The sequence below is a fragment of the Chelonia mydas genome, chromosome 26 (genome assembly GCF_015237465.2).
Source record: "Chelonia mydas isolate rCheMyd1 chromosome 26, rCheMyd1.pri.v2, whole genome shotgun sequence".
NCBI classification, from domain to species: domain Eukaryota; kingdom Metazoa; phylum Chordata; order Testudines; family Cheloniidae; genus Chelonia; species Chelonia mydas.
The window spans coordinates 16,040,600-16,065,670 of NC_057859.1; the positions used below are offsets into that span (position 1 = coordinate 16,040,600).

The 25,071-nt window shown below is 57.8% G+C and overlaps 1 protein-coding gene across 6 annotated transcripts in view; it reads left to right on the forward strand.

Moving 5' to 3' along the window:
* Positions 1–22,458, forward strand: part of ZMIZ2 (zinc finger MIZ-type containing 2) — a 43,907-nt gene extending 21,449 nt beyond the window's left edge. For 3 of the 6 annotated variants that reach the window (XM_037886397.2, XM_043536253.1, XM_043536252.1), the window contains exons 2-19: positions 2,832–2,956; positions 4,243–4,360; positions 4,931–5,133; positions 5,491–5,683; positions 7,091–7,354; positions 7,919–8,098; positions 8,655–8,720; positions 9,405–9,576; positions 10,132–10,273; positions 10,743–10,953; positions 13,635–13,740; positions 14,599–14,756; positions 15,063–15,130; positions 15,567–15,635; positions 16,757–17,004; positions 17,407–17,579; positions 18,263–18,517; positions 20,805–22,458. In XM_037886397.2, the coding sequence (XP_037742325.1) occupies positions 2,907–2,956; positions 4,243–4,360; positions 4,931–5,133; positions 5,491–5,683; positions 7,091–7,354; positions 7,919–8,098; positions 8,655–8,720; positions 9,405–9,576; positions 10,132–10,273; positions 10,743–10,953; positions 13,635–13,740; positions 14,599–14,756; positions 15,063–15,130; positions 15,567–15,635; positions 16,757–17,004; positions 17,407–17,579; positions 18,263–18,517; positions 20,805–20,912 (2,784 nt within the window). In that variant the 5' untranslated portion in view covers positions 2,832–2,906 and the 3' untranslated portion in view covers positions 20,913–22,458. Of the gene's footprint in view, positions 1–2,831; positions 2,957–4,242; positions 4,361–4,930; positions 5,134–5,490; positions 5,684–7,090; positions 7,355–7,918; positions 8,099–8,654; positions 8,721–9,368; positions 9,577–10,131; positions 10,274–10,742; positions 10,954–13,634; positions 13,741–14,598; positions 14,757–15,062; positions 15,131–15,566; positions 15,636–16,756; positions 17,005–17,406; positions 17,580–18,262; positions 18,518–20,804 lie in introns of all 6 variants that reach the window. The other 3 variants (XM_037886396.2, XM_037886395.2, XM_037886394.2) reach the window with 1 other exon arrangement.
* The last annotated feature ends 2,613 nt before the right edge of the window (positions 22,459–25,071 follow it).

Genomic DNA, 25,071 nt, shown 5'->3' on the forward strand with positions numbered 1-25,071 from the left:
ACTGTTTCCCCTGCTCTGGTGCTTCATGGCTGAGAGGTGGAGGCTGCCAGGAGGAAGGGGGGGTTCAGTTATTGTCCCAGTCCCAGGCCTGCTTCCCTTCCCCCCCCCCAGCATCAGGCACAAAGGGGGAGGGCAGCCTTTGCCCCGCCTTCGTACCCCTCTGCTCCAGAGGGCCGGGCCAGATTCCTGCACTGCCGGCTTCCCACTAGGATGCCTTGGCTCCGCCGCATGTTTGTAAACAGGATCCAGGAGCTGGTCGGGGCTGTTCAAGCCAGAGATGCTTTCCTTCCTCACTGTGCATGGGATGGCACATTGCTGCCTTCAGGGATGCTGGGCATGGGATGGGTCAGGGCGCCCCCTGCCAGTCCTCCTGCCCCACTACCCACAGCGCCCCCTGCTGGGAGAGGCTGGGGCTTGAGTAGCTGGGAGCTCCCCCCACAGCCAGTGCCCTGACCCCCTCCCCACAGCGCCCCCTGGTGGGAGAGGCCGGGGCTGAGGTAGCCGGGAGCTCCTCCCACAGTCAGTGCTACTGCCCTGCTCCCCACAGCGCCCCCCCGCTGGGAGAGGGCATTTCCTGAAGAGACCCTCTCCCCCTCCCTGCCGTGCCCGGGGCATAGTGGCCCCCGAGCCAGGTGGCAGGTGCCGTGGTTTGCTCTGGTTGCCTCGTGCCATCAGCCACAAACCGTGGGCTGGGGAGAGTTAACCCAGCGGAACTAGGCCAGCCCTTCAGCCCGCGCATGCCAGGACCTTGTTTTGCCAGATCTGGGCAGGACGCCAAGTTCCTGCTGGCCGTGCTGTGAAGCTGACGTAGTTGGCGCTGCTGAGCCAATGTGACCACTTCCCCTCAAGAGAGCGGGGGGCGCTTCACTGGGGGGGCAAGAGAGGAGTCCCGGGGGCCCAGTGCGAGGGGGTGGGTGAGACCAGGGGGTTGGCCTAAGGGGGTTGAAGTGAGTTGAAGGATTCACCTTATCTGACCTGATCAAAGGGCTGGACACAAACACTGTGTGAGGCTCCAGGATCCGCCCCTGCCTGGCCTTGGGAAGTGGGGGAGGCCGTGGGGTGCCAGGGATGGGCTGGGAGGAGGGCGGGTGCAGCCTGGGACTCAGGACTCCAGGGTGCCATTCTCAACTGAGCTCCGGCCTCCCTGGGTGACGGCTCCCTCCCCACGCCCCTCTGCCACCCAGGGATAAAGACACCGTCCTTGCCTGATCATGCTCATGGGATGCCAATGGGCTGCGTGGGAGCCTTCACTGATGTGGAGAGGGGGTGCAGTAGGGTGGAGAGACATGGCCAGTGGGAGGGGGGCTCAGGGGGCAGAGAAGGTGGGCAAGTGCATCGGCTCTGTGCCTAGACGTGCCCAGCTCTCTCTGCAGCCTTGTCTGAATCACAGCCCCTGCTACCATGGCCCAGTGTCCAGCACTGACCTGTGGGTCTCCTAGGGGCAGCGTGGGGCCACCCCATGGACCCCCAAGGAGGTGGCAGAGCATTAGTACCTTGGGACAAGGGTTACTCAGGCCAAGACAGGCAAAGCCCTGGCACCTCAGCTGCTGGGCAGAGGGCATCACTGTGTGTCAGGGAGTGTGGGGGCGTGGAGAGGTGGGGGGCTGTGTGAGCAGTCGTGGAGGGACAGTGGTTGTGGCAGCGGGCAGATTGTGTGGCAGTGGGTGTATTTGCTGTGTCCATGGGGGTTGTGTCTGCGGGGGTGTCTGCGGGATTGCATCTGAGTAGGCCACATGCGCAGAGGGCATTTATTTGTGGGCAGGGTACATGCGTGGGAGTGTGGGATGGGGAGTGCTTTTATGTGGGGGGTTGTCTGTGCAGAGGGGTGGGAGGGAGATATGGAGGAATGGTAGATTAAGAGCATGCATGTCACTGAATTGGAAATGACCCCTTGACCCCTTCGCTTGCCGCCATGCCCACCCCGAGCACTGGCATGAGTGCCCTCCCGGAGCCAGGCCTGGGTGCTCTGGCAGGGCCTTGTTCCCTCTGGGAGCATGGGGGTTTGCTAAGTCTTGCCCTTGGTTCCAAGCAGCTGCTGCTTTCTGAACCCACTGCCTGCTCTAGGCACCCCTCAGCCTGTGCAGGGATACCAGCTGGGCTGCCGTTTTTCGATTAAATGTTTTTGTGTTGGTGGGAATGGATCAGTGTCACTGACACTTGCCCCGGGGATTGGGGGGCTGGCATGGGAGGATCCTCAGGTTTAGGATGGCCTTTCTTGGAGCGTGGGGGGGAGGAAGGAGACAGAGAGAGCCCCCAGGAGAGCCAAGCACCCAAGTGGTTAGTGGTTAGAGCGATGACATCTGTTGCTGGGTGGTTCAGGCATTGCTGTTCCCTTCCTTCCCCTGCTGAGTTTGGAGGTGGGATTTGAATGTGAGTCCCCCCCACCCCCATCACCACCACCATGCTCTAATCCTGGCCTGCTGGGGAAGAGAAGGGGATGGTCTCTCACTTTCTCTCTCTTTTCTCCTGAAAATGTTGAAAGGTCTCCCTTGTGTTCTGATGTGGAACGGGAATAATTTTCACAGGGAAAACCATTCCCAGTGCAGGTCTAGCGGGGAGCTCCCCCGCAGCCGGAACTGCCGCCCCATTCCCTACAGTGCCCCCTGCTGGAAGAGGTCTCACCCCACAGCACTTCTGCCACGCTCCCCACAGCTGGTGCTGCTGCCCCGCTTCCCATAGCGCCCCCTGCTGGGAGATGCCGGGGCTGGAGTAGCTGGAGCTCCCCCTGCAGTGCCCCATGCCAGGAGAGCCTGCCTGGAGAGCTAACACTCCGTGTGGTTGCTGCCTCCTTGTAGTGTTAATGCCTTGGCACTCTGTCCATCCCTCCCCAGCCCAGCCACAGCCACCCAGCTGCCTTCGCTGTTCCTGAAGACCCAGCACGTGCCCTGCTCGCCTGCCTGCAGCCAATGAACTCCATGAACCCAATGAAACCATCCCTCCCACCCACGCCGCATGGGTGAGTGTTTCTTTTCATCTGCCCGTCTGTCTGTCCCTGGCACACCTTAGGATTTTGGGGTGGGCTTTCCAGGGAGATGTATGGGGAACTAGGGTCCTCCCTCACCTCTCCTGCTGGCCAGGATCATAGAATCATAGAATATCAGGGTTGGAAGGGACCTCAGAAGGTCATCTAGTCCAACCCCCTGCTCGAAGCAGGACCAAGTCCCAGTTAAATCATCCCAGCCAGGGCTTTGTCAAGCCTGACCTTAAATGGGGGGGAGCAATAGAGCTCTCCACGCACAGCTCCAGTGTTACCCACAAAGTGGCACCAGAGGACGGGGTGATGTGTCTTGTATCATCTCTACACAAACCTTGCTGATAACCACCTTGCGTTGCCTCCTGCCCTGTCCCTGTTCCCCAACATAGACTCAGCGCCTCCTCCCCCATCATGGATCCCCCCAACTTAGCACCTCCTGCTTGGCCACAGATACCACCCCAGCTCTTTCCAACACTCATAGGTAGACTCATAGACCATCATTATCATCTAGTCTGCCCTCCTGCACATTGTAGGCCACAGAACCTCGCCCATCCCCTCCTGTAACAGACCCTTCACCTCTGGCTGAGTGACTGAAGTCCCCAAATCGTGATTTAAAGGCCCCAAGTTACAGAGACTCCACCATTTACACTAGTTTAAACCTGCAAGTGACCCGGGCCCCACGCTGCAGAGGAAGGCAAAACCCCCCCAGAGTCTCTGCCAATCTGACCCAGCGGAAAATTCCTTCCTGATCCCAACTCTGGCGATCGGTTTGACCCTGAACATGTGGGAAAGACCCACCAGCCAGACACTTGGGAAAGAATTGTCTGTAGTAACTCAGAGCCCTCCCCATCTAGTGTCCCATCACCGGCCGTTGGGGATATTTGCTACTAGCAGTCACAGATCAGCTCCATGCTATTGTAGGCAGTCCCATCACACCACCCCCTGCATAAATTTGTCAAGCTCAGTCTTGAAGCTAGTTCTTTTTTTTTGCCCTTACTGCTCCCCTTTGAAGGCTGTTCCAGAACTTCACAGAAACCTTCACCTAATTTCAAGCCTAAACTTGTTTCTGGCCAGTTTATATCCATTGCTTCTTGTGTCCACATTGGTGCGTACCTTAAATAACTCCTCTCTCACCCTCCCTCAGATCTGCCAGAGCCCCTCCCCAGCTGTGGATGCCTCCAGCCCTGGCCATATGTGTCTGTCCAGTTGCGCCACCACCCCCACTAACCCCCCAAAGGGCTTTTTAATGGCCTTGTTTTCCTTTCTAGTGATGGTTCATTTGCATACGAGTCAGTTCCTTGGCAACAGAGCACCAATCAGCCTGCAGGATCTCTCTCCGTGGTAACCACTGTGTGGGGCGTCAGCAACAACACGTCCCAGAGCCAGGTACCTGGGGCAACCTCCCCGAGTCACGGGGACACAGCTGGAGGCCCCTAGGTGCGGAAGTGGCAAGGGCAAGGTCTAGGGCGCTACCCAGAGCTGGGGTGCTTTTGGGAGCCCCTAAAACATTGCAAAGGGGAAAGCGTCCCTGAGACCTGTCCTGGGACCTGTACCCCCCTCCTGCCCCTCTGCCAATCCCTTCTCCCCACCGTTTGTCCCTGCTATGCCAGCCTCCCACATATGTCCCATCCCAGCCCCCTTCCTCCCTTCAACCCCAGCCCCCCATGTTCTGCCTCTGTCAACTCATCTCCCTCCACATACCACTCCCACTCCATCAGCTCCCCACAAACACTGCCCTTTGCCAACTCTGTGCCTACACGTGTTCCTCCACCAGCCCCCCTCACCCCTCCATCCCCCTCTTTCCTTCCCCCACTTCCAGGCATGCTGCTGGTGCTTGGGCTGCAGCCCCTTGGCGAAGGGGGTGTGATGAGGGGTTCCCGGGGGTGGGTGGTCTGGCATCTCATGCTGCCTCTCTCACCCCCTTACACCACCTCTCTCGGGATCTGTCCTGTGCAGGTTTTTGGAAACCCCATGGGCCCTGGGGGAAACACCTCTGGAAACCCCATGATGCCCGGCATGGCTGGCAGTGGCTCTGGAATGAACTCGCCTCAGTTTATGGGACAGCAGCCTTTCCCGGAGGGGGCCGCCAGCAAGGGCTACGTGCAGCAGGGGATGTACGGCCGTAGCACATACCCTGGGGGGCCGGGCTTCACCACCAGGTAAGGAGGGGACCTTGGCGTGGCTCGGCTGGCCTCATGCCCAGTCTCTGTGTGGTGGGAGTGCTCTCCTGGGCGTGATGGCTTCTCAGGGTCATGGGCAGCCCTGGATGTGATGGGAGAATGGAGCTGTTCTCTCTAATAAGCCCTCAAACACCCCATGCCCACACACACTGCTGTGCTGGCCAGATAAGGAGCCATCCCCATGCTCCCATCATTGTTGATGGCACTGGGGAGCCCAGCCTTGGGATGGGGTGGAGGCTCCTTCCGGGAGATGGTGGGGCGCCATTATGGCCTTCAGGGGGGGAGTCCTACAGCCCTTTGCAGGAATGGCTCTGTGACTTCCTCCCCTTTCTCTAGTTACGCAGGCAGCCCCAATGGCCCCGGCGGCATGGGCCTCCCTTCACACACGGGCCGGCCCCCGGCCGACTTCACCCAGGCGGCTGCTGCAGCCGCTGTGGCCGCAGCAGCTGCCACGGCCACAGCCACGGCCACAGCCACGGTCGCCGCCCTGCAGGAGAAGCAGAGTCAGGAGCTGAGCCAGTATGGAGCGGTAAGAGTGTGCTCCCTCGGCCAGGCAGCTGCTGGCAGGCCGGAGGCACTGGGCTGCAGTATTAGATGGGGTGTCGACGTAACTCTGGGGCCCAGCAGCCCTGGTGGTGGGTACGGGTTGGGGATGGTGCACAGGTCCTCAGCATCGCCGAGAGTAGTGCTGGCGTTCTGGAGGCCCGGCGGCGCTAGTTTGTGCTGGGTGCTCCAGGGGAGAAGCAGGGTGTTGGGGTTGGCAGGAGCCCCAGCACTAACAGATGTGCGGGAGGGGAGATAGTTAGGTATGGCAGTGGTAGGTATGTGTGGGGCGGGGTAGGTGATGTTTGTGGGGTGGGGGGTCAGTGATGGAAGTTGGGTGCTGGGTGGATGTGGGGAGGGGGTCAGTGATGGGTGCTGAGTCTATGTGGGGGTTCAGTGATCGGGTTGGTTGGAGGGTCAATGACTAGTGCATGGGGGGGTTCAATGATGGGTGCTGGCTGTGGAGAGGGTCAGTGATGGGTGTATGTGGGAGGTCAGTGTGGGGTTGGGTGTGTGGGGGGGTCAATGACGCATGTACGTGGTGGGTCAGTGATGGGGTTGTGTGGGAGGGTTCAGTGATGGGTGCATGCGGGGGTCAGTGATGGGTGTTGGGTGGGGGTGATGGAGGGGTCAGTGATTCAGTGATGGGGTTGGGTGTGGAGGGGTCAGTGATGGGTGCATGGGGGGTTAGAGATGGGGTTGGAGTGTGGGGGGGGTCAGTGATGAGTGCGTGGGGGAGTCAGTGACAAGTGATGTGGGGGGTCAGTGATGGGTGTGCATGGGGGGGTCGGTGATGGTTGTTGGGTGGGGGGATCAGTAATGGGTTCTAGGTGGATGTAGGGGGTCAGTGGTGGGTGCATGGGGGGGTAAGTGGTGGGGTTATATGTGGGGGGCATCAGTGATGGGGTTGGTGTGGGGGGTTCTGTGATGGGATGCATGGGGGGTCAGTGATGGGGTGGGTGTGTGTGGGGGTCAGTGGTGGGTGCGTGGTGGGGCCAGTGATGGCATTGGCCATGTGGGGGTTCAATGATAGTTATGGGTTGGGGGTATGGGGGTTCAATGATAGGTGCTGAGTGTGGAGGGAGTCAGTGATGGGTATACGTAGGGGGTAAGTGATGTGTGTATGTGGGGTGTCAGTGATGGGGTTGGGGTGGGGGGTTCATTGATGGGTGCATAGGGGGGGTCAGTGATGGGGTTGGGTGTGGTGCGGTCCGTGATGGGTGCGTGGGGTGTTTCAGTGATGGGTGCTGGGTGTGGGGGCATCAGTGATGGGGTTTGGTGCTGGACACCTCAGCAGTGCTGAGTGCTGGGGTGTGAACCAGGAATTGTTGCAGTACCCCGTGTGCTTTGTTTCCTTTCCAAGTGGCTCTGATCTCTCTACTTATTTCTCCAGATGGGGGCCGGGCAGCCATTTAACAGCCAGTTCCTGCCTCACTCGGGCCCCCGCGGACCCGCTGTGCCAGCTGGGATGAACCCTGCCAGCATGGGGGGCGTGATGGGCCCTTCAGGAATGTCTCCCATGAGCATGAACCCCGCCAGGGCCCCTGGCATGACCCCCTTGTATGGAGGACAGAGGCTGCCCCAGCATGGGTACCCTGGGCCCCCACAGAGCCAGCAGATCCCCCGGCAGGGGGTCAAGAGGGCGTATTCCAGTGACGTGAGTAAGAAGCAGGGATGAGGCCGGCATGACCAGCGGGCAGGGGATTTGGGTCCCATTGCAATTAAACAGCCCAGAGCGACCCACATGTTGGGACCCAGCTTGCCGCTGCCCAAGGATGGGGTCCTGGGCCTGGCTCCTGCCTGGGGAGGCTGGGAGCCCTGCAGCTCTGGAACCTCATCTGTCCCCTCAGGAGAGACCTGATGCCCAGCTTTAACCCTGAGCCTGCCAAAAGTGATAAGCCGAGAGTTGCCCAGGGCTAAAGGAGGGGGAGCTACTGTGGGCCCCACAAACTCTGGCACCCAGGGTGGAGGCACACAATGCTGCTGAGGGAAGCAGTGTTTTCAGCAAGGCTCCTAGCTCTCAGCTTCAAGCCTGACCTGGGGGACTCAGCCAGGCAAACGGAGATAACTGGGCGTGGCTTTTCTGGAGTCTTGCTCAGCACTGCTGGGCAGCAAGTGATGCCTCAACTCTGTGCTGGCCTCCACCCCAGAGGTGGCTGCATGGGGGGTTCCGCTCTTCCTGGTTTCAGGGCTGTGATGCCATCTTGTCTCTCCCTCTCAGGGTTACCCCGGGCAGCAGTACATTCAGGGGGCCCAGTACCCCACCCAAGCTGCCCAGTATGCTCCTAGCGCACCCCAGCCATCTGCACCATCCCCCTCATACCCTGGCCACAGGATGCCCATGCAGCAAGGAATGGGCCAGTACCTCTCCGCCTCTGCCTCCGCCGGACCATACTACAAGGTACCTAACTGTCAGGGTAACGCTGCAGAGACTGTATAGGGGGATGGTGTTGGGGAGCATTGTACGAGGTGGGGTCCAGGCAGCCTCCACTGGGGGAAGCACATTGTCTTTGTAGATTGCTTGGGGGGAGTTACTTTGGACCCTCCCCCCCACACCTTTATTAACACTGCCCCCCCCCCAAATTGCTCCAGTGCCCCCTCCTCCAGGAGTTAGCTCCTGAGGAGTTAACCCTCTGTCTCCCGCAGCTGAACCCCATTGTAGAGAGGGCCCAATGGGCTTTTCTGGGGTCACCCAGCAAGGCAGAACTGGGAAAAGAACCCAGGAGTCCTGGTTCCCAGGCTCAAGCTTTAGCCCGAAGACCATCCTCCCCTGCATCCCATGGCTCCTGCCTGTACCCCTGACCCATCTTGCTGCCTACACCCTGAGACAAGGGCCCCCCCGGTATGGGGTGAGGGGGCCAGTCCATGATGGGCAGTCTAGCGGGTCTGGAGTGGGCTGAAGTCTGAGGACTGGGATGCTCCTTTAACGCTGTGCCTTGGGGTCATCTTCTTTCCAGCCGACTGACCAGTTCAATGGGCAGAATGCCAGCTTCAACAGCTACAGCCAGGCCTCCATGAACGGGGTGAGTCACTGCACCGAGGGCCAGCCCTGGCATCTCCCTGCTCTGGGAACTGAGGGGCAGCCAGGCCTGCTCTGCGCCCAATACTCTGTTTGCTCTGCCTCCCTGCACTGTCCCCTGTTACTGCCCCTGCTCTGCACCCCCAACCCCAGTACTGCTTCCCAGTACTATGCCCGCTTTGCCCCCTGGGTACTACCACCCTAATTTGGTACCTCCCAGTCCTGCATCCCCTCTGTCCTCCAGCATTGCCCTCCCAATACTGTGTCCACTCTGCTTCTCCTGGTACACCCGCTCTGCCCGCCAGTAGCACACCAGTCCTGTCCCCCTGGACCTACGCGCGCTCTGCCCCCCAGGTGCTACCACCCAATACTGCCCCAAGTGAGGAGGATTTGGTGCCCCAGGGGGCATGTTTTTTCCAACCCCGAGCCCCCTGGCACATCTAGTGGGCTGCTCATGGGCATGCCAAGTAACTTCCAGAGGCACTGGTAGCTCTCCCTGCGCTCCAGGGGTCTCTCAGCCTCCCCCTTTCCTTGGCATCTTTGCCCAGAGGAGCAGGCCCCTACTCCCCTCCCGCTTGCCCCATATCTCCTGTTTCTCTCCTAGTCCCTAAGGGGATGCACCCCCTGTGCTAAAGGTCGGGTTCCCCCAAAGGCTGGGGACAGCCACGATGTGTTTGTCTCCCTGCAGCCTGGCCGGTCTGTGCCTGGCTACCCCAGCTCCCCGCTGCCCGGGAACCCCACGCCTCCCATGACGCCTGGAAGCACCATCCCACCATACATGTCCCCGGGGCAGGATGTCAAGTCGCCTTTCCTGACGGACATCAAGCCCAGCGTCAGCTCCCTTCACCCGTCCCCTTCAGGTGAGTCTCACCTGCAGGTCTTTGGGATCCAGCCCGGGCGTCTGAAGCAGAGGAGTGCCTTCCCCAGCAGCTGGTCCACCCGGGCCCATCATCCATGGGCTGGTCCACCCGGGCTACAGGGAGCGTGGGGGGATGAATTCAGGGCAGGAGGAAACCCAGCAGCTCCATGCAGCCTCATTAAATGTGGGCACAGCGGCCCCCGGTCCACAGGGCAAGGGGCAAGGTCTGTCTCTCTGAGCCGGGATGGAATTTGGGGGGCATGGCCCCTGTAGGGGGGGATGGAACATTGGGGGGCTGGGGGTTCCATGGCAGTTGGGGAGGTGGAATCGGGTCGGGGGAGGGGTGTCTGGGACGCCACCCAAAGAGGGGAGGACAGGGCACTGCCCCCGACCATGTTTGGGAGAGGAAGAAGGGGCAGGGGGGTCCAGGCCAGCCCCATGGCCTGGCACCCTCTGCGGCTGGTGCCCGTGGTGCTGCAGGTGCGGTGCCTGCCGGTGCCTATGGCCCTGCACCGCTGGCCCATCCCCAGCCTGAGCCCTCCTTCCCCCACCACAGGCAACCCGTGCGAGGAGCTGCGCCTGACCTTCCCCGTGCGGGACGGGGTGGTCCTGGAGCCCTTCCGCCTCCAGCACAACCTGGCTGTCAGCAACCACGTTTTCCAGCTCCGCGATTCTGTCTACAAGACGCTGATGCTGAGGTGAGGCCTCCCCCCTGGGCTCCACTCGCAGCTCCCCTCACCGCTAGCGCTGGCAGTCCCCCCCAATCCTGCTGGGGTCCTCGTTGCACTGGCCTGGCCGCTCTCACACCCGGCCCTCCTGGCTGTGGAGCAGCTTTGGCCTCCCCATAGGGGCAGAGATTCCAAGCCTCCCCACAGCTGGGTGTGCTCCTTTGCCCACCCCCCAGTCCAGCCGTCACCCTCTGGTCCCTCCACCCCAAGGCACTGCCCTCTGGCCCCTTCGTAGCTGGGATCCCCGCCGCTGAGTCACAGCCCCATCCCATCTGCCTTCTCTCTACCAATGGAGAGAACCTGGCCGATGCCCTGTCCCTGGCCCTGGAGCTACCCTGAATCCCTGTTCCACGGGCTCCTAGCCTATCTCCCTCTACACCCCCCTCGGCTGTCCAAAGAACTCTCCAGGGTCACTCAGCCAGCTTTCCTCCTGCCCAAGGCCTGACCTGGAGCTCCAGTTCAAATGCTACCACCATGAGGACCGACAGATGAACACTAACTGGCCGGCCTCAGTCCAGGTCAGCGTCAATGCTACGCCCCTGACCATCGAGCGGGGAGACAACAAGACTTCCCACAAGCCCCTCTACCTGAAGCAGGTGTGCCAGCCTGGGAGGAACACCATCCAGATAACCGTCACTGCCTGCTGCTGTGTAAGTGACCTGAACTTCCCTGCCTGCCCAGATCCCAGTACATGCACGAACTGACAAGCTCACAGACACTGCCAGACACACACAAGTGTGTGTGTATGTATATGTGTGCACACATGCTCGCTGTAAAGTTACATCACACCGTGGGCCCAGTCCTGCTCATTTGGCACTGGTGCGACCACTGCTGGAATCCTGTGTCCAGTTCTGGTGCCCACAATGCAGGAGGGGTGTTGATAAATTAGAGGGGGCAGAGAAGAACCACGAGAATGATTCAAGGATTAGAAAACCTGCCTGAGAGTGAAAGACTCACAGAGCTCAGTCTTTTTAGCTCAACAACAAAAAAAGGCTAACGGGTGACTTCATCCCAGTCTGTCAGTACCTACGTGGGGAACAAATATTTAATACTGGGCTCCTCAGTCCAGCAGAGGAAGGTCTAATGTGATCCAATGGCTGGAAGTTGAAGCTAGACAAATTCAGACTGGAAATAAGGTGTAACTTTTTACCAGTGAGAGTAATTAATCAATGGAACAATTTCCCAAGGCTCGTGGTAGATTCTCCATCACTGACATTTTTTAAATTAAGGTTGGATGTTTTGCTAAAAGATCTGCTCTGGTCTATTGCCTGGTTCTATTTTTGATTTTTTATCAAAGAAACAAATGCTGAATATTTCCATTCAGCAATGCTGCTGCCACACCTCATGGAAGTTGTAGTTCATTTTCCTCTTATCCACATTCTACTTTAAGGGCCAGGCTCCCCAGCCACACTCACTTTCCCATGATGTACCACATCCAGGGACTCCCATGATACCATCACCTGCCTTCATCAGGAGGAGAAACTGGTGCATCATGGGAGATGTAGTCCAGCCCATAGAGAATGAGAGCATGAGGCACCTGCACTACAACCCCTATGAGGCACCACAGCAGCATTACCAAATGGAAATATTTTAGTTTTCCGTTTTTTGATGAAAATCCAAGATTTTTCGTGGGAATAAAAACCCATTTCCTGTCCCCGGCCAGTCAGAGACCAGACACCACACACCATCTCTGCCAGGCCAAGAGATGTGGGCATGGCCTCCCAAAGGCACTGTATCTCACAGCATCTGCATGCTCCATCCAGCAGCATCCCAGAGAGGCACCTGCCCCTCGCCTATTGGAGACAGTGTGGTCTACTGGTTAGAGCAGAGCAGTGAGATCCCGGAGCCCTGAGCTGGGGCCCGGGTGTTAGCAGGGAGGGTGGAGTAATGGGTAGAGAGGGGGTGGGAACTCACTCCTTAGTTCTGTTCCTAGCTTTGGGAAGGAGTGTGGCCTAAGCAATGTGCACACTAAACTTACCTTCCAGGCTTGCTTAGTTAAAGCATGTTGAGATCCACCATTTAAAGGCACCAGAGAAAGACAAAAGATTATTAATTGTTGGGATGGTTCCTGACTCCCAGCATGCACATCCCCCAACAGAAAATCAAACCCTTACTAACCAAGTTAACTAGACCAGCAGCATGGCAGCCCCATCCGTTGGAGAGGTGGAAGCACGATACAGCGCATCATGGGGTAGGTGGATTGACCTCTGGGGCAGATGTTCCTGAAGTCACAGCCTGGACTTTGGGAGGGAGAGGAAAAACCAGAATTGGGTTTCTGTGCTCCCTGAAGCAGACTATGAGAGAGAACCTAAGTTCACAGCTTGTTGAACCAAAAGGGACTACTCGGATCATTTAGGCTGACCTCTCACATAACACAAGCCAGAGGACTGCCCTGAATTAATTCCTGTTTGAACTAGAGCAGATTTTTTAGCAGAACATCCAATCGTGATTGAAACCTTGCCAGTGACAGAGAATTCATCCCAGCCCTTGGTCAGATGTTCCAATGGCATATTACAGTAAAAAACACAAAACAAAAAAACCCCAATGCCAAAAAACCCCACACCCCGTGTGAAAAGAATGTTAAGGTTGCAAAGTCAAGTACTCAAAAGCTAGGAAATTCCTCAATGTAGGTTGCCTGTGCACTTTGCTTACACCAGAGGGCAACCCCTTGTCACGTTTTAACCCCTGCCCCAAAGTGTGGGGTTGCTAGAGCTTCTCAGCAAAATGCTTGGAAAAGTTTTTTGACCATGGGCAAAACAAGGTGTTATTCTCTAGTCTTGGTCTTGGAAACAGTTGAGCCCTTTTCACGGAAACTTGTCCAAAAAATGCAGCCTGAAGCAGACTCTCAGTGTGGAAAAGTTCAGCCTCAGCAGTTAACATTTGGCAGAGTTATAAACAGCTAAAAACAGGGTCTTAGAATGGGAAGTGTCGAGCAACCTTAATTCTAGATGGCACTACCACCGCCACCCATAATGTCCCCCTGGAAGGAGCTTTGCGTTCAGCCTCCGGGTAGCTGGGAAAGCTCTGCTCAGCCTTTGGGGATGAGATGCAGGGTGGCCCTGACCATGTATACTGGATACAGTGTGTAGCCATGGCATTAGGAGTGCGGGTGGCCATTTAAAAGGGCCAGGGACTCCAGACAAACTAGAAGGCTCAACGAGACAGTTCAGCAGAGCCCGTTGGCTGGGATTCTTGTGCAGAGCCCTGGGGATCTACTGGTGCAATAGATGGATGTGGATATGGAAGCCTGGGGGGGCTGCGGGAGAGGCATGGCAACGCTGGTCTGATTTGTGCACACGCGGCCCAGCTAATCTCTCTCCCCTCTTTGCAGTCTCACCTCTTTGTCCTGCAGCTGGTGCACCGGCCCTCCGTTCGGTCAGTGCTGCAAGGGTTAATAAAGAAGCGCCTGCTGCCAGCCGAGCACTGCATCACCAAAAGTGAGTGCCCCCGTTGGGCTGCAAGGTGGCTCCTTTGATGTGCCATGAGCTTGGAGGCCTCAGCCCTGTGGGCAGTGCTCCTGGTGGAGCTGCTGTGGGTGGGAGCTGGAAGGAGGAACTCCAAGCAGCCCTGGGCTCTGTCTTTCTGGCCATGCCTTGTGGGCTTACATTTAGAGAAAGGGACTGGGAGTCAAGACTCCTGGGTTCTCACCTTGGGCACGCCCCTGCCCTCCTCTGTGCCTCAGTTTCCCCACCTGTTAAATGGAGATAATGATACTGAGCTTCCACACAGTCAATTAGTGACTAAGGAGCTTGGAGAGCCTCAGGTGAAAGGCAAAGAGGAGGGCAAGGGGTTAGTAATTAGGGCACCAGTCAATGCTCCCCCATCCAAGCCCAGCTGGTCTGTTCCTAAGGGCTCTCCCCTCCTGCTGGCTCAGGGGCTCATCGCAATGGGCTAGTGCAGTTCATACACATCTGGGCATCTAACCCTTGACATCCCAATTCACTGTGCCAGGGGTGACGTGCATGCCTTTGAGCACCAGGGGGCACCCTAGTGGTGACCAGCACACACCCCCCTCCCCCCCGCGCGAGTTGCCACCAGCTGACCCATAAGGGCGGCGAGGCCTGGTCCCAGCGCTGCCCGTTAACTGCACAAGCCTCCCCACTCTAACAAGCCCCCTGCTGGTCTCCCCTCCCAGCCCTGCCATGTGAAGCAGGTCTCCCTAAGCGGTTGGAGTAAGGGGCTGTGCAGCTTCCTGGCAGGCTGGCTCCCCAGGCCTGGAGCCTCCCTCTGCCTGAGCCCAGCTCCCCAGGAAGTGATGGTGCTATTCTCAATGGCCTTTCACTCTCAATACCTAGTAAAGCGAAACTTCAGCAGCGGGACGATCCCAGGGACTCCAGGTCCCAATGGGGAGGACGGTGTGGAGCAGACAGCTATCAAGGTGTCGTTGAAGTGTCCCATCACCTTCCGGAGAATCCAGCTCCCTGCCCGGGGCCATGACTGCAGGCACATACAGGTGAGACTCCCCCCACACTGGCTGAGCTCCCTGCCAGGTGTCTGGGCTCAGGCACATGCTGGGAGGACCAGAAATAAAGGGCTCTGACCAGTGGCAAAGGGACAGAATGGCAGTGAGACCTCTCAGGCGGCAGAAGGGTCTTTCCAGGGAAGGGGTGGGAGACCCCTCACTGGGGACATTGTAAGGCTAGGCTGCTGGCCCAGTGCCTGGGCTGTCTCTCTCCCTGCCACCTGGAGGCATCACTTTGCTGCCTTCTCCCCTCCACCCCCAGGGTGACTGCTTGTCTCACTTTCTCTCCCTGCTCAGTGCTTTGACTTGGAGTCCTACCTGCAACTGAACTGCGAGAGGGGAACGTGGCGGTGTCCTGTTTGCAAGTGAGTGGTCGTGCTCTGTGGAGTGGGCAGCCCAGACTGACCCCCCCACCCACTCTCCACCCCCTCACACACCAGCTGAACTGCTGTCACGGGCTAGGGAGAGCAGCACCAGTGTAGCAGAGTCTAGTGCTCAGCAGGGGGCTGAGGAGCTGGAGAACTGGGTTCTACCCGCAGCTCTGCTGCTGGGTGACCTGGGACTTGCCCTCTCTGTGCTTCAGTTTCCCCCTCTGTATAACGGGGATAAAGATACCGACCCACCTTTGTGCAGTGCTTTATGACCCACTCTCAGGGTTCAGGGGGTTTGTGTGGGGAGGGGAGCAGCACTGGGTTCTTCTGGCCGCGGATGCTGTTTTGGATTTGAGTCCCCAGCTCCTACGAGGAGCTGAACGGTGTGACTGGGTCCCCTTCTCAGACCCCTCCCTTGTGTTGTCCTCAGTAAAACGGCCCTGCTGGAAGGACTAGAGGTGGATCAGTACATGCTGGGGATCCTGATCTACATTCAGAAGTAAGTGCCCTGCTTGAGTTCCCGCACTGTGCTGCACTGTTGTGTTTCCTTTTCGCCATCAGAGGGCAGATGTGTGCCAGAGAGAGAGAGTTGGTGAAGTTAGTGTCTCTCTGGGGGCATAACCTGCCCCCAAAAAGCCAGGCTGATTAGGGGATTTGCCCTGTAGAGCCCTGACCTGCCCTCTCCTCCCTTCCCACCCCACCCCCAAGAGAGGGCAGATGGCGGAGGTGCTGAAGGCAGAATCGCCGTGTGCAGTTGGGGGGACGTCAGGGCAGCACATGACTTGGGTGGGGTCAGTGGGGGCTCCTGGGGAATGGACAGCTGTGGGTGGGAGCACAGGGGATGGGAGAGCTGTGCCCTGGGGGACAGAGCACCTTGCAGTGCTCTCTAGAGACCCCTGCTTAGTGGGAGGGGGCAACAATATGTTTTCCCCAGGGGATCCCAGAACAAGACTGAGCTGAGTGCCGGGCTGTGCCTGTCCCCAGGGCCCAGTGCAGGGTCCAGGCCGCGGCTGGGTGTGTCCAGCTAAAAGTCCCATCTTAGCAGCCTCAGCAGAGAGGGCTGGACACCCCTCCCCTTCCACCCCCAGAGGGGTCACTCCAGCACAGCCTGAGGCAGGACTGGGGGGAAGGTTGCACCTTGACAGAGGGCTGCAGTCTCTGCAGCTCTTGAGCCAGCCCCTCCCCACGACTAACAGGACAGCCCTGCACTAGAGGCTGGTAGGGCTGGGCCCTGCCTGCAGCCACCCCTTGTACAGCCCTGCTCCAACACCCCATCTCCCCACAGCCCTTGCCATGCCAGCCCTGCTCTGTTGACTCCTCTGCCCAGCTAAACCCAGGGACTTCAGGGAACAGGTCCACCCCACCCCCAGGAAAAGAGAGGGCGGCTCCAGATCAAGGGCTAGTGCAGCTCCCAGCACAGGCGACGGGTCCCTGGAGGGCTTTGCCAGGATGCACCCCCCCATGCTCCTCCCTCACGCACCCCTCTTGAAAAGCTGCCAAGCCCAGGGCTGCTGCGGCAGTAGCCCGGTTGCCCCAGGCTGACTGATGTCAGGGGCCCTGGCAGTGCCAGCAGGTGTGAGAGCTCTGCTCACCCTGACCTGCCCCTCTGTGCCCACCCAGCTCCGACTATGAGGAGATCACCATCGACCCCACGTGCAGCTGGAAGCCAGTGCCCATCAAGCCCGACATCCACATCAAGGAGGAGCAGGATGGCCCTGTGCTGAAGCGCTGCCGGACCATGAGCCCCACTCACATGGTGATGCCCAATGTCATGGAGATGATCGCCGCCCTGGGCCCCGGCTCCTCACCGTTCACGCCCCTGCAGCCCCCGCCCACCAGCGGCAGTGCCAGTGACTACAGCAGCCAGAGTGCGTGACCAGGGGCGGGAGGGGGGCTGGGCCTCTGAACTGCGGGGTAGGGAAGGGGGTCTCAGGTGGAGGCGGGCAAAGGGACAGGGAATAGGGCCTTCAGGTGGGGGGGCAGGGAATGGGGCCTTTGATGAAGGAGTGGACTAGGCATCAGGAACGGGGGCCTCTGACCAGAGGGAGGGGACAAAGAAGGGTCTCCACTGGCTTCCTTGGGGGAGTGGGCAGGGCAGGGTGGCCCAGAGGACCCTGCTGCTGATGAAGTGCAGGGAGGTGCCTGGAGCTGAGTGTGCCCACTCACACATGTGACGGGATTCCCAAGGAACTGCCCATGGGTGTCCTCCCAGCGTACCCTGCCCCGCTCTGGCACACCTGGCTCTGCTCTGACCGGGTTTCCTTTTGCAGGTTCCGGCTTCTCTGGCCCTGGCAGTTTCTCGGACTCGTTCCCTCCCACAAACCCCAGCACCCCGACGTTAAACGAATTCACGCCGGGGCCTCCCCCCATCTCCTACCAGTCGGACATTCCCAGCAGCCTCCTGACCCCCGAAAAGCCACCAGCTCCCTCCATCACCGGACAGGTCAGATGGGCTTCCTGGAGGGGGTAAGGGTTGTGTGTGTGGGAGAGGGGTGCTCTCCCTGTGGCTTAGGTGACCCCACTTCTGTCTGTGGCAGCTGGTCCTTCCAGGCCCTTGAGCAGTGCAGCTGGCAGGACGCTGTGCTTCCTCACTAGTGTTTGTGACAACTCACGGCTGGTTCGCTGGGTATGCCCGGGGCTGCTTGGTGGCATGTTGCCTTGGCCAATAGCATTCTGTCCTTTGATCAGTGGGTTTCTGAACCAGGCATAGTTATTTGCCATCTGGTGCAGGAGAGCCAGAGCCAAGGCCCAATCCCCAGAAGTTCGTGAGTGAGAGAGCACCTCCCGGTGGGGAGCGTGCAGCAGTGCACCTCGCTTCACCGAGGCCCGTACCCCACAGGGGGCAGTGTGGCAGGCTCTTCAGGAAGGTGGGAATGCAGGGCCACCATTCTGTCTGCTCACATCAGCTGTAAAATACCAGGCTCCAAAAGGGCCACGGGTGGTTGTGAGGGGAGTGTGGGGCAGGGTGCATGTCAGTGGCATGTTTGTGGGGGTGTTAAGGGGGCATGTGTGTATGCTGGGTGTCTGTATGGCCCTGGGTGTGACGCTGGGGTCCTGCTTCAGGCCTGGCCACTCCACAGCTCAGAGAATGGTTTCTCATCACCGGATTTTCTTCCTCTCTCTCAGATGCCTCCATCTGGCAGGATAGACCCATCCCACAACCCTGTACAGCAGGGGCTTCATAACCCCAACCTCAGCAGCCAGTCAGGACAGCAGCTCCATCATCGGAACCCTCCCCCCCCGCAGTCCCGGCAGCCCATTGGGCAGGCGGGATCTGGGGGTCCGGCGCATGCAGGGGATCTTGCCTTTAACCCTGGGCCTGGGATGGTGGGGCAACCAGTCATGCCGGGAGCTGGGGAAGGGCCGGAGCCTTCCCTCGATGTAAGTAACCTGACCCTTCCTGACCGTGCCCTGTCCAGCTCCAGGAGGTTGTTTGTGGGGTTGGGGGGCTGCATTCCCCCCCACAAACACACATACACACACACTGAGTCTTTTGTCTCTAAGCAGGGCAGGGGAAGCCCTGAGGGATCGGTCTGCACTAGTTGCAGGGACCTTCCAAACTGAGGCTCAGGTCTGTGATTAGCCAACAGTGCCTGGGCCCATTGCTGGCTGAGCCCACTGGCTCCCAGCTCCCACGCACTCTGCGGATGGGGTCTGAGAAACTTGTATGCCAAGGAGCCCAGCTCAGTACCCCCTGCTGTCAGAGGGGAAATCCCCACATGCTCAGGGCCTTTGCCCCAGGGCAGGAGGGCTGCAGGGACAGGTGCTCTTCAAAGTTCCCTCGCGCCACCTAAGGCAAGTCAGTTTCAGCGCCAGCAGTACGTGAGGCGACGATGCAGCCAGCCTCATGGCCGACTCCCTTGGAGTGCCCTAGCTCGATGGATCAGCCCCCACCTTGCCGCAGGGCGAGCTGGAGGTGTGAGACTCCGAGCCACGCCCTCTGGGAGTGCAGTCACGTGCCTTCACCACACAGCCCCTGCGGAGGGTATGGTTCATTCCCCATGTGGTCTGACTCCCACCAGCTTCCCCGAAGGCTTCCTGGCTGCAGGGCTTATGGCCTCAGGCTGAGCAGGCGTAATCCCCACCACCCTCTTGCCTGGGGTGCAGATGGTCTTGGGTCGGGAATGGGGCTTGATCCTCATTCCATTCTCCCATCCCGTTCTTCTGGGACATTCGCCATCGGACTCTTCTGGGCAGTAGGTCAAGGGTTTGAGCTCCGCTCAGCTGTTGCCCTGCATTAGAGGCGTGGGGGAAGAGGAGGCGTGCCTTTAGCCAGTGCTGTCCTCATGCTGTTTCCTTTGTGCATCCCCTTCCTATGTCTGCTCAGAGACCCCCTGGGCATTGGTGAGGCTGCCACCCCATGGGCGTTGTGCTGTCTCAGGCCTCCAGCCAGGGCTAATCCCACTTTGCCCAGCCAGCTGAACCCAGAACCATCTGCCTCGGCTGGAATTTCCTGTTGCCTTCCCCCGCCACAGAAGGTGTCTCATTTGCACACTCTCAGCAGCACTGTGGGGCTCGGCTCTTGGCTTCTGCCTGCCCCAGACATGTCATCACTCCAGAGATCTGTGCCCCAGCAGGGACTTGGTTCTCCCCAGCCCTGCAGCACCACGTGCCGCTGTTCACACTGGTGCACGGTGGGTGTGAAACATCCTCACTCTGAACTAGGAGCCCCCGGGGCTTGGGAGTCTCCCTTGCCCCTTGCCGGGGAGGAACTGCCAAGCACATCAGCTGCTGGATCTAGCTGAGGATCGAGTTGCCCCTTCTCCCTCTTTGCTGGGAGCTGACATTGTCTTCCCAGGGGGCTGTGACTGGACATGGGGATCGTGGTGTTAGTGGGGAAGGTCCCAGCACTGGGGGAATATGCTGCCCCCACCCTCTGGCTACAGATCTCCCTGCAGGAGAGTTTGCAGCTGCTGGCTATTTTGGGGGCTGACAGATAAAAAAGTAACCCTTCCACATGGCCTGTGTGGGGCAGGGACTTGGAGGCTGCAGCCCCTCTTCCCAGCCCATCCCCCTCTGCTCCATGGGTGCTCAGCTAGCAGTTACTCCTGCTGGGTTTTCAAAACCAGGCCAAAAAAACACACTGAACGGCCACGCCCGGAGCAAACTGGGCAACACTGGCTCACCTCAGCTCTCTGGGCATCCTCAGGCCCTCACACCGGCTGTGGCCTGACAGGCCTGGCTGGGTGAGATGGGACCGAGATGGGTAGTGTTTCATAGCCTGGGGAGGAGGTCATGGCATGGCCCCAACAGAGGGCTGGGGGGCAGCTCCCAAATTGTGCACCGGCTGTGCCTGATCAGAAGCTGGTCTCTCCATGTGGGAATGCAAGGGTGGAGAGGGGATAGGCCGGAGCTTGGCTTTATGGAGAGGATAGGTCACCTGCAATTAGTGATCTGTTCTAGAGCCGGAGCTGGAGTCAGGGCTCCTGGGTGCTGCTCGCAGAAGGGAGAAGGCCGTGCACTGGGGGGTTGGGGCAGGGGCTGAAGTCAGGGTTCGTAGGTTCTTTTGTGGCTGTGCCATTTACTTTCTCCCCTTGTCCAGAGCAGCGCCCTCAGCTCCGGCTTTTCTCCAGGGGGCTGGGCGGGTTGTTGCTGGCCGTGGGCCACCTACATGGCACTCTCTGGGCACAGGGTGCCCTAGTAATTTCATTCTGTTTGTTGCCCTCAGCTTCTTCCCGAGCTGACGAACCCTGACGAGCTGCTCTCCTACCTGGGCCCACCAGATCTCCCCAACAACAGCAATGACGACCTGCTCTCCCTGTTTGAGAACAACTGAAGCCGTACCCGGTGGAATGCAGCCACCAGGCCCAGAGGCCCTCCACACCCCCATCCTTGCCTCCACCCTGAGGCACCTCCACACTCACCCATCCCACAGCTTTCTAGACACGCGCCTCTCCTCTGCACCGGGCAAGGACTCCTTTGTCTGAACTCTCAGAACCTGCCCCACAAAAGGGACCCTGGAGCAGCTGGCTCTGGAAACCCTTCCCACGCAGTGGAGATGGGCCTTCTCAGACGGTTCCTGGAGCCTCCGTGACATAGACGCACTCGGGCTATGCTAATGTGCCAGGTCACCAACATGCCGGGTGTGCTGGCCCCACTGATCAGCCCTGGAGGTGTCCTACAAACCACAGCTGGAGAAGAACAAGGCGGAGCAACTTCTTGGAATGGGGCTGGTAGCACCCAGCCTCCCCCGGCTTCCTCTGCTGGCTCTAGGATGCTCAGCTCTGCCTGGGCACGTGGAGGATGAAGACTGGCACCTGTGTGTACATTGCCGCACAACCTAAGGCCATTGGGGACACGTGCTGAAGAAAGGCAGCGAGCCATGGAGCCCAGTATGAGGCTCACTCCCAGGGCCTGGCGAAGCAGACACAGCATTGCCCTTGAAGACCTCCAGAAGCTGTCTCTACCCATCCCAGCTCCTAGATGGGCACAGCACCCAGTTGGCTTCAGGCCCCCCCCAGTGCTCATGTGCTCTGGCTCCCTACCATCTCTGGGAGCCAGCATCCTGGATGTGTCAGTACTTCACAGGAGCATGCCTGGAGATCCGCCTCCGCTCCCTGCTCTGCGGGGTTGGGCCAATGATGAATTGCAGTGGAAGAAAGGGGGAGTCTGAAAAGCCTCTTCCATTCCTTCCCCCGGGACTGCAGCAGAAGCAGCAAAGGAACCTGGCTCCATTGGAAAGACCAGCCAGTTCCCCAAACACACCCTGACAGACTGACTCCATCTGGTGATGGGTCATCTACAAGCACAACGATGTACATAGTTCAAAAACACTACAGGAAAGAAACCCAATATATTTAAAGGCACGTGTGTCGCTCTGGTGTCTAGTTCTGGGGTCCCCCAGCCCCGGGGCAAGAGTCCTCTGTATAAATGTGCATATGCTCCCTAGTTTGTAATATAGACCATTCCATGTGGGACCACCCCTGCCACCAGAGACCCGCTGCTTCAGCCAGAGCGGGACCCCTTCCCTCATGTTCGAAATGTCTGTCCCACCCAAGCAGGGTCTGGCTGCTGAGGATGGGAACACGCCCAGCCAGCCCTGGAAATCAAAGCGAAGAGTCAGTCCAAAACACTGTGGTTTTGGAACCTGCCACTCCACCTCTCCACCCCCAGTTAGCACCTCTCTCCAACCAAGGCTGAATTCAGTGTAGCGGAGAGGGGGTCCCAGAGGCGGCCTGACTGGGGAAAACCAAACCATTATCCCCGGCCGGATTTCTTAGGATGGAGTCCTGTGTCTGAGTGCTGATGACTGTTTAGTTTTGTGTATCCTGTTTCATTATCGCTATATATTAAAGCATTTCTTTTTGGTGGGGCTCACTGAATCACCTAGGTGCTGTTGGTCTGAAATCGTGAGCGTGTGTTACGAGATCAGGGTGGGAGCAGGTCAACGGATGAGAGGGCTCCAGACATCTCTGATCAGGAAGTGGCTTCAACATGGAACACCAGAGAGAGAAAAAAATAGGTGTAGAGGGGGGCAGGTTCCAAATCTCTCCTCTCATCCTGGCCCCCTGCTAAGAAGATGCAGAGTCCAGTTTACACATAGCCCTGCTAGCAGATGCCAGAAATGTGGGCTAATTTACTGCTGAAGCAGCCACGGGAGATGCTAAGTGGAACGGCATCCCAAGTTGCAGTGACCCTGATTGACTGGTCAAACCAAAATCTGGTAGGATGGGAAGTCAGTGCAGTGGGGCCAGTCCAGCCAGGAGAACTGGATGAGGAGGAGATGGTGGCTGGGGTGTTACACAGCAGTGGTATCTGCAATGCCAATGAAGGACAACCTGACCCTGAAGGGTTTACCGGGGAAATTCCTTGAATATTTTTTGCCAATATCCTAATTTCTTGGTCCAGGTATTAGAATCATAGAATATCAGGGTTGGAAGGGACCTCAGGAGGTCATCTAGTCCAACCTCCTGCTCAAAGCAGGACCAATCCCCAACTAAATCATCCCAGCCAGGGCTTTGTCAAGCCTGACCTTAAAAACCTCTAAGAAAGGAGATTCCACCACCTCCCTAGGTAACCTATTCCAGTGAAAAAGTTTTTCTTAATATCCAACCTAAACCTCCCCCACGGCAACTTGAGACCAGTACTCCTTGTTCTGTCATCTGCTACTACTGAGAACAGCCTAGAGCCATCCTCTTTGGAACCCCCTTTCAGGTAGTTGAAAGCAGCTATCAAATCCCCTCTCATTCTTTTCTTCTGCAGACTAAATAATCCCAATTCCCTCAGCCTCTCCTCATAAATCATGTGCTCCAGCTCCCTAATCATTTTTGTTGCCTTCTGCTGGACTCTTTCCAATTTTTCCACATCCTTCTTGTAGTGTGGGGCCCAAAACTGGACACAGTACTGCAGATGAGGCCTCACCAGTGTCGAATAGAGGGGAACGATCACATCCCTTGATCTGCTGGCAATACTCCTACTTATACAGCCCAAAATGCCATTAGCCTTCTTGGCAACAAGGGCCCACTGTTGATTCATATCCAGCTTCTTGTCCACCGTAACCCCTAGGTCCTTTTCTGCAGAACTGCTGCCTAGCCAATCAGTCCCTAGTCTGTAGCGATGCATGGGATTCTTCCGTCCTAAGTGCAGGCCTCTGCACTCGTCCTTGTTGAACCTCATCAGATTTCTTTTGGCCCAATCCTCCAATTTGTCTAGGTCCCTCTGTATCATATCCCTACTCTCCAGCATATCTACCTCTCCTCCCAGTTTAGTGTCATCTGCAAATTTGCTGAGGGTGCAATCCACGCCATCCTCCAGATCATTAATGAAGATACTGAACAAAACCGGCCCCAGGATTGACCCTTGGGACACTCTGCTTGATACTGGCTGCCAACTAGACATGGAGCCATTGATCACTACCTATTGAGCCCAATGATCTAGCCAGCTTTCTATCCACCTTATAGTCCATTCATCCAGCCCATACTTCTTTAACTTGCTGGCAAGAATACTGTGGGAGTCCATATCAAAAGCTTTGCTAAAGTCAAGGAATAACATGCCCACTGCTTTCCCCTCATCCACAGAGCCAGTTATCTCATCATAGAAGGCAATTAGGTTAGTCAGGCATGCCAAGGTCCAGACTCCAGAGAAAATAATACAAAAATAATAACGATAAGTAAATAAAAAGATTTTGGGGTCTGTTCAGAAGCATCTGGCAGTCTAGCTTTGGCCTGTGGGCCGCCTAGTGACTCCCCCTGGGCTAGAAGAAATGAAAGGCAATGAAGTGACAGGTCAGCTCCCCACCTGGGAGGGGAGTGGGAATGGAAAATCTGGGGAAGGTGACTTGGTACTGACAGGCTGGGACCTACCTGGGGAGATTTTGGAGCGCAGAGAGCTCTCCAAGGCAGAAAGAGAGCCAGGGGCTGGAAGCTGAAGCTTTTAGACTATAATTAAGATGCCAGTTTTTAACAGTGGGGAGTAATTAACCAGTTTCCTAGGGATGTGGTGGATTCCCCGTCGCTTGTAGTCTTAACAAGGTGTGTCTTTCTAAAAGATATGCTCAAACTCAGAGGCATGGACTGGATGCAGGAATCCTTGGGTGAGGTTCTTGGGTCTGTATCTTGCAGGAACTAGTTTAAATTATCATAATGGTCCCTTCTGCTCATAAGACCTCTGAATCTTCCACCCTCAAACCAACCCAAAACTGTTTGTGGGGGATTTTAACTGCCCTGGTATTTGCTGGATACCAAATAAGTCTCATCTAAGCTACACCAAAAGTTACTTAGAATCCAAAGAGCAAAGAGACCAGTTGATGGGGGAGCTATCCCACTCTGCGTCTTTCCAGAAGAGGATCTGACAGAAGGAAAAGAAAGCACGAAGCCCCTGATTTCAGCAGAGCAAGGGATGGTCTCTGCCAGCAGCCGTACCAGGACGGTAAGACAGTGGGTTGGAATGAAGGAACCCAGTAAGTGCCAGAGGGCGTATGAAAATCCGACAGTGGG